General features: G+C 33.9%; 2 protein-coding genes and 1 long non-coding RNA gene across 3 annotated transcripts in view; all 3 read right to left on the bottom strand.

The window, feature by feature from the left end:
- Positions 1-747, bottom strand: part of LOC140037240 (uncharacterized) — a 1,347-nt gene extending 600 nt beyond the window's left edge. Inside the window, exon 1 of the long non-coding RNA XR_011841160.1 lies at positions 193-747. This is a non-coding gene — a long non-coding RNA (uncharacterized lncRNA). The remainder of the gene's footprint in view (positions 1-192) is intronic.
- Positions 748-6,620: 5,873 nt separating this feature from the next.
- On the bottom strand, positions 6,621-7,417 carry LOC113728778 (ethylene-responsive transcription factor 2-like). Its single transcript, XM_027253143.2, has one exon. The coding sequence runs from the start codon at positions 7,383-7,385 to the stop codon at positions 6,762-6,764; it is 624 nt and encodes a 207-aa protein (XP_027108944.2). The 5' UTR covers positions 7,386-7,417; the 3' UTR covers positions 6,621-6,761.
- Positions 7,418-9,455: 2,038 nt separating this feature from the next.
- LOC113728777 (ethylene-responsive transcription factor 1-like) lies at positions 9,456-10,067 on the bottom strand. The gene has a single exon (XM_027253141.1). The coding sequence runs from the start codon at positions 10,065-10,067 to the stop codon at positions 9,456-9,458; it is 612 nt and encodes a 203-aa protein (XP_027108942.1).
- Between the last annotated feature and the right edge of the window lie 2,193 nt (positions 10,068-12,260).

Genomic DNA, 12,260 nt, shown 5'->3' with positions numbered 1-12,260 from the left:
AATCATCCAAAGAGTAGCTTTGGCTGATTCTGATTATTCTCTATAATCAGATTTTGTAAAATCTAAATCAACCGAGAACAAAGGCCTTAATTGCCTTAAACTTATGAATGCACGCCAACTAGCAGCATCAGATTATTTGGGTTCTCTAGATCAGAAAATCACAAGAAAAAATAAAAGAAACTGGAAACTCACACATCACAATTTATTTTCCGAGAGACGGGAATGTCCACGTCAACGCCACACTTGACCGGTAGGGCTTGCACAGCGTCATCTTCAAGGTTTGCATAGCGGTTGGCAGCTTCTTTTACACACATGCAGACTTGCCTCTTGTCCTCTGTGTTTTGAGCCAAAGCCTTTGTGCTTCTCACGCCGTTGCAACATTCCGGTCCCGGTTCACCGCCATGTGTGAGATAAGGTATGCATGGAGCCAGTAATGTGTCCACTTGACCACATGTCAGACTCATGCCCTGCCCTGCCTGCACCATGATTAGGACTGAGGCCACCATGAACAGGACTGAACAAGTTATGCCTTTCATCATCTTTTTTCTCTTTAGGCTGAACAGGTTATCAAAATTCTTCTACTTGTCCTGAACCATGAAAATTGGCTTATTTATACAGAATTATTCTGGGTTCTGTTCAAACTTCAAGGAGATAAGGTATGTAAAAGCATCTTTGCTAATTTGCCACGGAAATGTCACTTGCGTGCCTATGTAGAAAAGAATGCTGATGACTATCTTGAATGGGGTACCAATCTCAACAGAAATCAGTTTGTCCATATATGTTTACAAGGTATTGAAAAAAAAACCATCCATGTATACATACATCATTTTCTTCAATCAAACAATCTCCACAGTTCTCTACTTCTGTTTTGTTAGCCAAATTAGTGGCACACACAGAATATAAATCTCAGAATTGAGTTGCAATTTCCCTTTGTCAATAAGAAGAACCAGAAAAAAAGGGACTCAAAGAGTAAAACAAACATTTCACGAAGTTTTATAGCCAATTGAAAACAAAATCTCAGAGATTCAAAGAAACCAAGTGAAGTATTTAAAACATGGACATGGTCGATCATTAGTATTTTTAATCAGGAATTAGTCCTCAATATTTAACTTATGTGACAAATGAACGAACTCCTGACTAATGTTTCGATCAAAACAAATTCGATCTCCAAAATTTCTAATTTTGTCCAAATTTAAGGGCAAATTCGGACAGCTATAGGATTGAAATGTAAAGAAAAAGAGACAAGGATACAACTATTTTATTCTAAATGTTAGTAGTAATTACACTTTATTATCTTTAACCTTGAAAACATGCACTTTGCCCCCTGAGAAGATTGGTAAAATGTTAGTAGAAAAGTTAACTCCATCCAAAAAAAGAATGTAATAATAATATTATTGCTCTTATATCGTTGTAAATACAATTTTAGGTGTCATTTGTAAAACATTGTAATAAGATTATTTTTTTTTTACCCTCTCACCCCACCCACGCCCTTCTCACCCCCAGAAAATATAGAAAAGAGATAATTATCTACAACTCTATTAGTAAGTAGTCAACACAGAGAAGAGATGTCTTCTTCTTTAGTATATGCAACTCAACAAAGTCATGTTTTCTATTTGGGCTGATAATACTAGTTGTCTAAAGTCATGTTTTCTTATTAACATTAAGTACGTTATTCCAAAAAATTACCTTTTGTTGCTATGGAGCAAGTGTGTAAAATAAAAATATATCTACATCGATCGTTTTAATGTAACAAAATCAATATGATTATCAACTTTTGGTGATATTTCATTTACCGTCGTGTTCGAAAATCAAATCTCAACAAAATGCTTTCAAACCAAAATAAGTTTGAAACATTGCCAAAGATGGAAAAAAAAAAAGGATTTTTGACACCAAAATTAGTAGTTCTTTTGTATAACTTCATTTCCATTTCATTCGTTAAAGTTAAACATGTTGAGGTAACGCAAATAGTATTAAAATGATATTAAAACAAATAACACCCGTGAAAATATAACCGTAACTTCACCTTGAAAGTATGAATTTTTAAAGTAACATTTAGAATATTTTGAAATTTACTATGAAACCTCAGAGGTTCCTGCATTTAGGAGGAGATGTTTGAAAAGGCAAAAATTTCTAAACGTAATTACATATGCTCTCATAAAGGCTGATGAAGTCGTTGGCTGGATTATTTTCGGATCAGGGTTCAGAAAATTCAAGTATTAAACTAATTTGGCAATAAACACAAGAATCAGATGTAGCCAAAAAGAAAAAAAGAAGATAATTATTGAGGATTGCATAATTAATGGTTCAAATATTCGATGGAGTAGTTGGTTGGAATATCGGCAGAAAAGCATATGGGCTGCATCTTTTGTTATTAGTAGTATTATTGTTATAAGTTTGGACACATGCCATGCTGAGTTATCATCATTGGTATTAATTTTTTTCTTTTTTTCTTCCCTTTTTTTTTGAGTTTATAATTATGGAATAACTTTTTATGTATTGACAGTGTAGTGATTTTTTAACTAATCATTATAAATATATACATATGCATATGATTTGAATTTTAAGTTTAAATTCATGTTACGTGATATGATCTAAACCTGCTAATACAAAAAAAATATACAATGTATAAAAAACTTAATTGTTTGCATCCCACTTTTTAAGTGTTGATTCTCTACTTTTTTTTTACTCTATACACTGCCTGATTTATGCATCGGAATGGCTCCAAGATACAGCCTCATTCCTTCAGACTTTTATGTCTTACAAGTCTAGTACGTGGAAGCTTGCTGAGATCGACCCCCAACAATTATTGTTTTCAGGATAAGTTTGTTAAGTACTAGCTTACCTTATATTGTTTTATTTCATGTTTCAAAAAAACCCCTTTTATTCCTTTGATTCTGCCCTTAGTATTTCTCTCTTTTGCCACTCATGACAGATGAACTTGTTAGTCACCATTATCTCACCTTAACCACCAAGATAATTTTATCTTAATTTTTTTCTTTCTCTCTTAGGTCTTAACCACTACAATTAGAAAGAAAGCATTTTGTAATAAAACTTTAATTTTAGTGTTAGTATTGATGGAGATGCTTATTGGAATATATATGCTTGTTATTTATATATATAAAAAATCATAAATAAACTTCAAGCCCGTAGAAAAGGCTTGTTTATTTTCTTTTTATTTACTTTACAACATAGACTTCATAGTACCTGCCTATTGTTTTTGTACATTAGAGACTTCTAAAGAGGTTACCCCCAACAAAAAAAAAAAAAAAGGAAAAAAGAGACTTCTAAAATGGTTAGTAGGGAAATGGTATATATACTAATGTTTTTTTTCCGTTTTGAAGCCAAGTTTATGCCCATATTCTGACATACTTATATAGTAAAGATGGACAATCTTGGTGGAAAGACATTGATGATGCAGAAGCATTAATTGATGCCCATATTCGAGTGGATTACTAACAACCCAGACACTAAAAAAAAAAAAGGGACTGCCCTGACATTATTCACTTTGGCTAATATATTAAGCTGTTCTCAATGCTCTGTCCCCTTCTGATTTTATCCCGCTATATTCTAAGATTATGTCTGTTTTTTTTTTTGCTGTAAAACCATGATGCAACCACAGGTGTGTGTGCCTCTATATATAGAGGGCATAAAACACAAGTACGAAAAATTTCCCCTTCTTTTCGAATAATTAAAGAACTGTTTTTGAGCAAGAGAAACATAGAATTTAAGAAGTGGAGAAAAGAAAGAAAAATTAAAATTTAAGATCTTTAAATCTTGAGATCTCGAATAATTAATGTAGCCGGACTTGAATTTTCTTTATGTATTGTTGTTTTTCTCATGCTCAGCGTCTGGACTGCAGATTGATTTGGTTCCCCTAATTGATTTTTACGACAATCGAATTTAAACCCTCGAATGCCAATTTGGTCAGATCAGGGTTAAATGATGTAGTTGGCTAATTATCCGAAGTTGGATTTGAAACTCAAATTTTGCGTACGTGTCATATATCTAACCGTGATAGTGTATACACCGTCAGTATATATAAGATTTACTCATAAAGAAAATAACACTTTTTGCCATATGCGAAGATTAACTTAACAGTATCCCCTCATTGGAAAATATTAAGTTAATTTTCATAAATTTTTCTTGATCCCAAAATTGTTTTAGCATGCTCATGACGCATTTTTGTTCACTTAACAACAGAAATAATGAAAATATATCGAATAACTCTCATCTCTGGATACAAATATGCAATGTGTGAATTTCAACGCGTCCAAAACCAGCTGCCATCGTTGGAGTTTGGAGCCTTCACATTAGCAAAAATTCAAATTCAAGCAACCAAAATTTGATTTGACTAGTATTTGTATATATTACCATAATAAAATATATGTACACCTAAAAAAAAAATGCGTAGGGTAATATACACATGTTCCACGGGTTCACCTGCCCTTTCACTTTTTATGGTGACTCCAAAAACTTGGAAATTCCTACATTAATGAATTATGGGAGGGGCTGACATCAAGTCGAGATTTGAGAACTCAACTAGCTCACTGCTATGACACTGCAAGGACTAGTACCTTTAAATTACTAATTTGAGGGTACTAATTTGTTATAGTACAAATTTGTTATTAATAAATGTTATAGTATCTGTTTAATTATTTATGAAAACAACAAATAAACTAATTTGTGTGTAGTCTTACTTTAAGTGAAAAAATTATATGAGTAGCCCGAAGCTTCGGATTGTGTTTTGTCCCTGTCCCCTAAATTAAATTTACTATTAAACGGTACTTCTGCAATATTAGGATTCTTATCATATCCCAGAATATTTCAAGTAGTTTTCTAAAATTTAATATTGGGCTAGAATAGTGATGCACACGATTTTTTCTATAAGATTAAGCTTGTCAAATACAAAAGTGTAGGGCATTTTGTCGAATGTGAAGAAAATTTTCTTCAATTCTGGTTTGCATATCAAATTGGGATAATTTCAGAAATCTCCCCTACGGTTTTTGACAATTTCATTGGCCTCCCTTGAGGTTTGCAATATAGAATTGTGGGTCCAATTGTTTACATCACATAGGAAGAAAATTACTTATACATCCTAAGATATTACGTCTTATTGAAAACCAATATCTGGAAATTAAGTAATTAGGGTGCTAATTAAATTAATTGTTAGTAACTAATTAACAAAAATAGCTATTGGGGATTTCTTTAATGATGAGTAGTAACCTGCAATTACTAAATGGTACCAATTGATATACCAAATGTTTATTCACTCTCAAAATTTGATACGTCAAATAGTAATTTGTGAAGATTTTTTTTCACTCTAAAAAGTCTTCACAATTATCTTGCAATTATACTTGTAATATTTGTTTTTTATGATAAAGGATGTGGTTGAATTTCATGATTTCCTCTTATAGCTTGACGAGGCCATAGTTTTTGCCCCTATATTTCACCTTTAGCTTGTGAAATCCACACAAAACTACTATTTTCCCACCTCTAAATTTTGCTACTTCAAGTGAAAATGAGATCCATTTTAATGCTTCATGTTGCCTTTATATGTGAAATGGCAAAGATTTAAAAAAGATAGTCACTGTAATCCAATGCACTAGTTGTTGGTCCATCTTTGAAGAGAAAGTCAGTTGCTACTTACTTTCAGTTCTTTGCTATTTACGCTTACCTTCCCTTACTTTTATTAATATATGAAATAAAAAGGATATTTGTATACAAATATAAATGATATTTGTGAAATAAAAGTTTCATCTCTCTTTTCAAAGTACTTCTTTAATGGTATCTTTTCTGACTTGGACTAATTTTGTTACCAAAACCTTAATCTCAAGAGAGGTTAGTGTAATTTTGCGAATCTCAAGAAAGGTCAGTGAAATTATCAAAATCCTCGAGGGAAGTCTCTAAAATTATCCCTATCAAATGTAGTTTTGTCTTTCGCTCATCCTTCTTTTTCTCTACATATATAAAAAGCCATATTTGAGGTATGCAACACAATAAGTGGTTTTTTCACTAGGGATGCCGTATTTTAAGTTTGGCGGATCTTTATGAAGTCTCGTTTCTCACCCACAAATACTTCCAAAATCTCTAAGATGTCACCTTAACTGTCAATACCTTGAACTAGTACGTCCATGTAGTGCGTAGTCCTTAACAAAGTTAGACTAAAATCTCAGCTTACCCACTACCACCTAGAACAAATGAGCTAGTGGTTGCACCTCGCCTAAATAGTCCATAAGTTCTTAAAAATTCTCCAAAAATTTACCTTAACCACCTTAATTACTTGCAAGCAATGGGATACAATCCTTCTCAATGGCTAATCATTGCCATGAATTACTTTAGCGAAATAAAAATATTCAATTGTGATATTTTGGAACTGAATTTCTTTAGATTGACCATTTTTTACTTGCATCATGAATACGTTTTTTGGTTTAACTTTTTTTTATACAACTTTTTTTATTTCAAATATATTACATTGTAAAAAATATTATTGTAATTATTTCAAAAAAATTCCAAATAATCATTTATTTTCGCAAATACACTCTTAGAGTCTGTCATTTCAAGGTATATTGAAGAAACAATGAGAAAATACAACACGTAAAAAAGCTTCCTTACAGCCAATTCTTCTTCTGAGGTAATCGTATTTGAAAAAAAGAGGTGTATAATCAAAATATGATGCCTCAAAATGAAAAATAAAAACCCAGAAAAAGGAACCATCTAAATTTTCTGCTGTACTATACAATACCCAGTAAAGCATCTGCTCCTCAAATCATCATGGAGGAAACCTCAAATTTACCCTTCTTTGGGACATCTTTCTCTGTTGAACAACATGAAACAGAAGGCTCCAATGAACGCTTTCTTGGGTTCACTCTCACTGGCTGTAATGTATTAGAACCAAACAAATTTGGAAAATTCAGCCTAGCTTTTGCACCACGCATTTCAAAAGCTGCTTGGTCATAAGCCAATGCTGCATCCTCGGGCGTCTCGTATGTCCCGAGCCAAATTCTTGATCCTTTCTTCTTGGGGTCTCTTATTTCTGCCGCGAACTTACCCCATGGCCGCCTCCTAACGCCCCGATAACGTGTCCACTCTACCGGCGCTTGTCTTCCACGTGCAGGTACTGGCTTTTGGTTGACCTCCTCATACAGTTGATCCAAATTTCCTTCTGTTTCTGATGAGTTGTTACTCGTACTAGTATTTGATATCATTTCTATCCCACTTCCGAATAAATGGGAGCTGCCAAAACTGGTGCTGGGATTGCAAATGGGTGGATCGTAACAATTAATTTCAGAAATAATATCTTGGAAATCAGAATCATTTAGCAGATGGTTTTCAAAGAACGAAAGGAGGGCTAGGTCAGAATCCATGCTGGTTGCTTCTTGCATCATATTTCTCAGCAAAGATCTGTGGGTTTTGAGGCTTTTCAGTTGATATTAGATTGGATGGAGAAGCAAATGGTTCCAGTGATGTACTTATATACATGCAGGGATTGCTGAAATACTCAAACTTAATTTAATGATAAATCGCGTTCAGAAATGGGATAGTATTTTTCTATACCTTGTGTCAGTTAAATGGATTAATTGTTTATGTATTCTCTTCCATTCTACGACATTGGTTTTTGTACTTTTGAGACTTCTAAGAAGGTACAATTTATCACGTGTTGGGGTAATATAATTTACTACCATTATTTCTTCTGTTTTTCATGCAGCTTTACACCATTTTATATTGGATAATATAATTCAGAAACCTTCTTCGAAGGAGATGGTGACACGGCTAGCAACGGTAACAATAATGCCAACGCGTAGTATATTGATGGAGATCAGTAGATGACCAACACAGACTTGGTTCAATAGGATAAAATATTGATCTTTCTTAAATGGCCCGCCCCCCCTTCATGAATAATGTATATTTTTTTAGTCCTCTGTTATTGTACCTTTACTTTGAAGGACAGCATCTCTTTGTTCTTTTGTTGTACAGATCTACATGTATAAAAAAAACTTCAGGAATAATGCTTGGGTCAAAGAAATAGAAATTCTTTCCCTTTCCTATTCGATTATTATGTTGATCATTACTATTTGTCCGGGCAAACAGCATATATGGTCCCAAAATATTCAATTGTTTTGTTGATCATTACTATTTGTCTGGGCTAACAGCATATATGGTCCCAGAAATTTGTACTGTATACGATTTTGGTTATTAAAGTTTCATTAGAAAAATACATACGACTGCTTAGTTCCAATTTTGGAAAAATTAAGAACAATGGATGGAAATTGGCTTGTTACAGTTGAAAGAAATGCATGAAGTATATTTGGATATGAAGTATGAATATAATAGTTTGCTGGGATTTGTATTCACTGCTTATTGTTGCAATTTATTGAAATTGGGAAATAAAAATTAGGGGCTTGTGAAAAAAAATGAAAGAATTCATACCCATAGTTAGTTTACGTATTAGTAACTTTTGTATTTATCTTAATTCAAGGGGGTTCACGGCATATCAAGCCCTGATAAGGTTCTTCATTTTGCATCGAATTAAACCACATGCTCCACCGCTTGACAAATACTTGTCCGCAAAAGTGATCAAAGGATTTGTCCATGATATAAGGGATTAAAAGTTAATTTAGCAAATTTTACTGTGAGACATATTATTGAGATTAAATCTCTTGTTGGATGCTGACTTTCATGGTCGAATGTTGATCTGCTGATAGTATGAAATTCATATTGCATTTTCACTATTTCTTTTCCTATTTTCTTGGACAATTGATGTTCAAGAGAAGATAAATTTTTCAAAACCACTCATAATCCACTGATGTACTTTTTTCTCTCTATCCGTTGCAGAACTAGATTTGTGATACCAATTGATCCTGGTTGGTCCAAAAATTGTACGACATCAATTGTTCCTGGGGAACTTGCAAATAGTAACAAAAATAGTTTGAAAATTTAAGGTGTGTTTGATAAAATTGAAATTTGAATTCATTAAATTAATGAATTATTAAATACTGTAACATTTGAGAGTATTTTGCATTAACTAATAAATAGACAGCTTTCTCACTTATTATTTTGAATAAGTTTTGCCGAAATAATTCAGAGTCATTGAATTAATTAACATTCTATTTTTTTTTGTTGTCAAACATGTTAGAACATATTAAGATATGGACTCGTTAAGTTTTAATACTGAATTGGATTATCAAATAGTAACTTAGATTATTTAGATTAGCAGATAAAGAAGAAGAGGTTACATCCCAAATAGTAGGCAGATGGTACATGTGAATGTGGAACACACAAAAACTTCCCTGTGCAAATACGACCACACTCCTATCATCAACTATTGGAGAAAAACAAAAGGGTAACCGCTACTACCCTAAATAAAGCAAAAGCGAGTTGGAAGTCTCTGAAACTTCCCCAGTAGTAATGTTCTAATGGCAACATGGCCAAGGGAACTAAGTTTGATCATCGAGAAGTCAATGGCGTTGAAATTTGCACTTCTTTCGAGCTGTTGACGATGATGGAAACGAAGGCTCTAAAACACGCCTTCTTGGATTCACTCTCGCCGGCTCCACATTATTAGAGCCGATTAGGTGTGGAAAATTAACCCTAGCTCGTGCACCACGCATTTTGAAAGCAGCTTGGTCAAAAGCCAATGCTGCATCTTCAGGTGTTTCATACGTCCCAAGCCAAATTCTTGACCCTTTCTTCTTGGAATCTCTTATTTCAGCTGCATACGTCCCCCACGGCCGCCTCCTGACGCCCCGGTATCGTCTCCAGTCCTTGGACACATTTTCCGCAGGTGCCACAACTTCTGCTGCCGTGATATTCTGTTCCACCTCCTCTTGACCCAACAGTCCAAACTTGAACGGGATATCTTCTGATGCATTATTCATTTCGCGATTATTTAAGGCTACTTCTCCCGAATCTCGGGAGCTGCCATAACTCGGGCTAGAGTTGAAAACCTCTGCATCATTAAAAGAATACAATTCTGGAAAAATGTCTGAGAAATCGGTGTCATTGAGAAGATGGTGCTCTATTGAAGCTAGAAGGGCTAGCTCAGAATCGGGGATCGTAGTTCCAAACATTTCTGAATAAAATTATTTGTGGGTTTTCTGTGGCTTCTGAATTTTCTTTGATCTACAGCGATTGATGAAGAAGCAGACGTCCAAAGTGTGTGTGTGTGTATTTGGGCTAGAATAAACAATGTCATGCACGTTGGCGGAATGGCCTACTTGTTTATTCTCAAAAATGTATTGTGTGGCCAATTTCTTGAATTTTTTTTCTTATGTATTAGTATTATTTTCCAGCTAAGAAGATTTCTTTTTTTTTTCTTTTAATTTACTCTTAATTTTGTGGCACTTCTAGGAAGCTTTGATTGGTGATGCGTGTCTGAATAATAAATCACGCGCATGGGTATTCGGGCTTAATATATCTTTTTTCGATCTAGGGTTACTGTTTTCATGTCTTCAGTATCGAAACCTATAAAAATTTTGACCAGAGTTGTTGAGTTGTTGACCTCACTATTGTTGCGAGGCTAAATTTGACCAGAGTCACATTTGAATATTTTATTTGAGCTCAGCAAACCAATTATTTTCCAATAAAGTGTGTGAAATTTAAGCAAATCGAATTTGCAGTAAGATGTAACTCAAATATATTCAGTAAAAATTATGAAATAACATATGATTTTATGCGCTTTTCCTTTCAGGCTTTAAATGAATTACCATTAAATCCACTATGCTTTATCGATGTGGAGGACCACAGTCTAAAAAGACTAAAATAAAACAATAACGATTGTATTAAATTGTACATTATTATTTTTTTAAAAAAATTTTGTCAGTTAGATTCTCTTAACATCATCCCTTATTTTGATAAAAGAATATATTCCTTTGTATTGTACAAAATATTGTAATTTTTTATGGCTTATTTATTTTTCTTGGCTCGCCTGTGTGGCACCATGTCAGTCAGATTGTGAAGCAGACAAAGAATTGTGCAAAAGAACAAAAAATAAATGGTGATATAATAATAATAATACTAATAAAACATGTGCTAAAATCATCTAAAAAGATTCTGGTAAACAAAAAGACAATACTTTGTAAAAGTCAGAGAAGCCAAGGCCTTTCCTAGGTTCTTTAACAATGCACAGTCTGATTTTGACATTTACACTCTGTGGTGCCTTTTACGTTTAAAGGGTTAAAATCACTAAACCTCCTAATGTTTGGTACCATTTACACTTTTTCTTCTAACGTAATTTTTGTTGCACTTTCACCCTTTGTCTAACGGTTTTGCAAAAACCATTAGTCAAAATAACAATTGGTAAAGAAACACTTGAAAAAATGATCCGATTTTTTTTGGTCTCTACGTAATGTCCTTAAAAATAGGGTCCAACCACTTATAAAAGTCACACATCCTTCAAATTTATTGTAGAGTTTAAAATAAAACCATCTCATATGTAAGAAAAAATTCAAAAAATAATTACCAAAAAAGAATAGAACTGTTAAAATTGAAACTTTAGATATCTTTTTGACGGTAAGAGTTGAGGTTACTTAATAGAGTGGGCAAAGTGCAACAAATATAATGTTAGGGGGAAAAGTGCAAATGACATCAAACTTTTGGGAGCTTACTGCCTTTAACCCTAAGTTATACAACTCTCAACATTCACGTTATCAGCCATTGAAATCAGCAACCAAAACAGATCCACAGACAGAATGGCACAAGGCCCCAAGATCCTGAGCTGTTCTTCCCAGCTGCTTGTGGAACTAACGGATTCCGACAAGTATTCAGGGACTAGAGGCTCATGTGAAGGGTGAGACGGAGTTCTATACATGAATGCCAAGCAAAAGAGCGCAGCAAAGGAAATTTGTCCTGCCGGCCTGCAATTTACTAGCTATAGTAGTCTATTGTAACTATAACAAATGGATAGATAATTAGGACAAGATGACTAAATATTGTCTGGTGTACTATCCATGAAGGAAGTTGCTTATGCCAATTAAGCCATCTTAGAATTGTCAGCCAAACAAATAGTATTGTGCTGTATATGTTTGTCTATCTAAGAGACTGTTGGCAGCAAACCCGAATCCCGAATCCCGAATCCACTAACTCGGTACTCAACCACACGGTGTTGTAGGCTTGAGACTAGCTAGTTACTGCTCATCATTCGATATTTAAGTAGATCATAGGGTTGCCACTTCTCCAAAACATCTTGATATGGTGCTTTAATTAGCTGAATTCCCTCTCATCCGTCAGCCTGAACCCGGCGGACGATAATTTTCAGGGTTGAG

The sequence above is a fragment of the Coffea arabica genome, chromosome 2e (genome assembly GCF_036785885.1).
Source record: "Coffea arabica cultivar ET-39 chromosome 2e, Coffea Arabica ET-39 HiFi, whole genome shotgun sequence".
Lineage (NCBI taxonomy): Eukaryota > Viridiplantae > Streptophyta > Magnoliopsida > Gentianales > Rubiaceae > Coffea > Coffea arabica.
The sequence above is the reverse complement of the archived record's forward strand: the minus strand, read 5'-3'. Positions and strand labels throughout refer to the sequence as shown.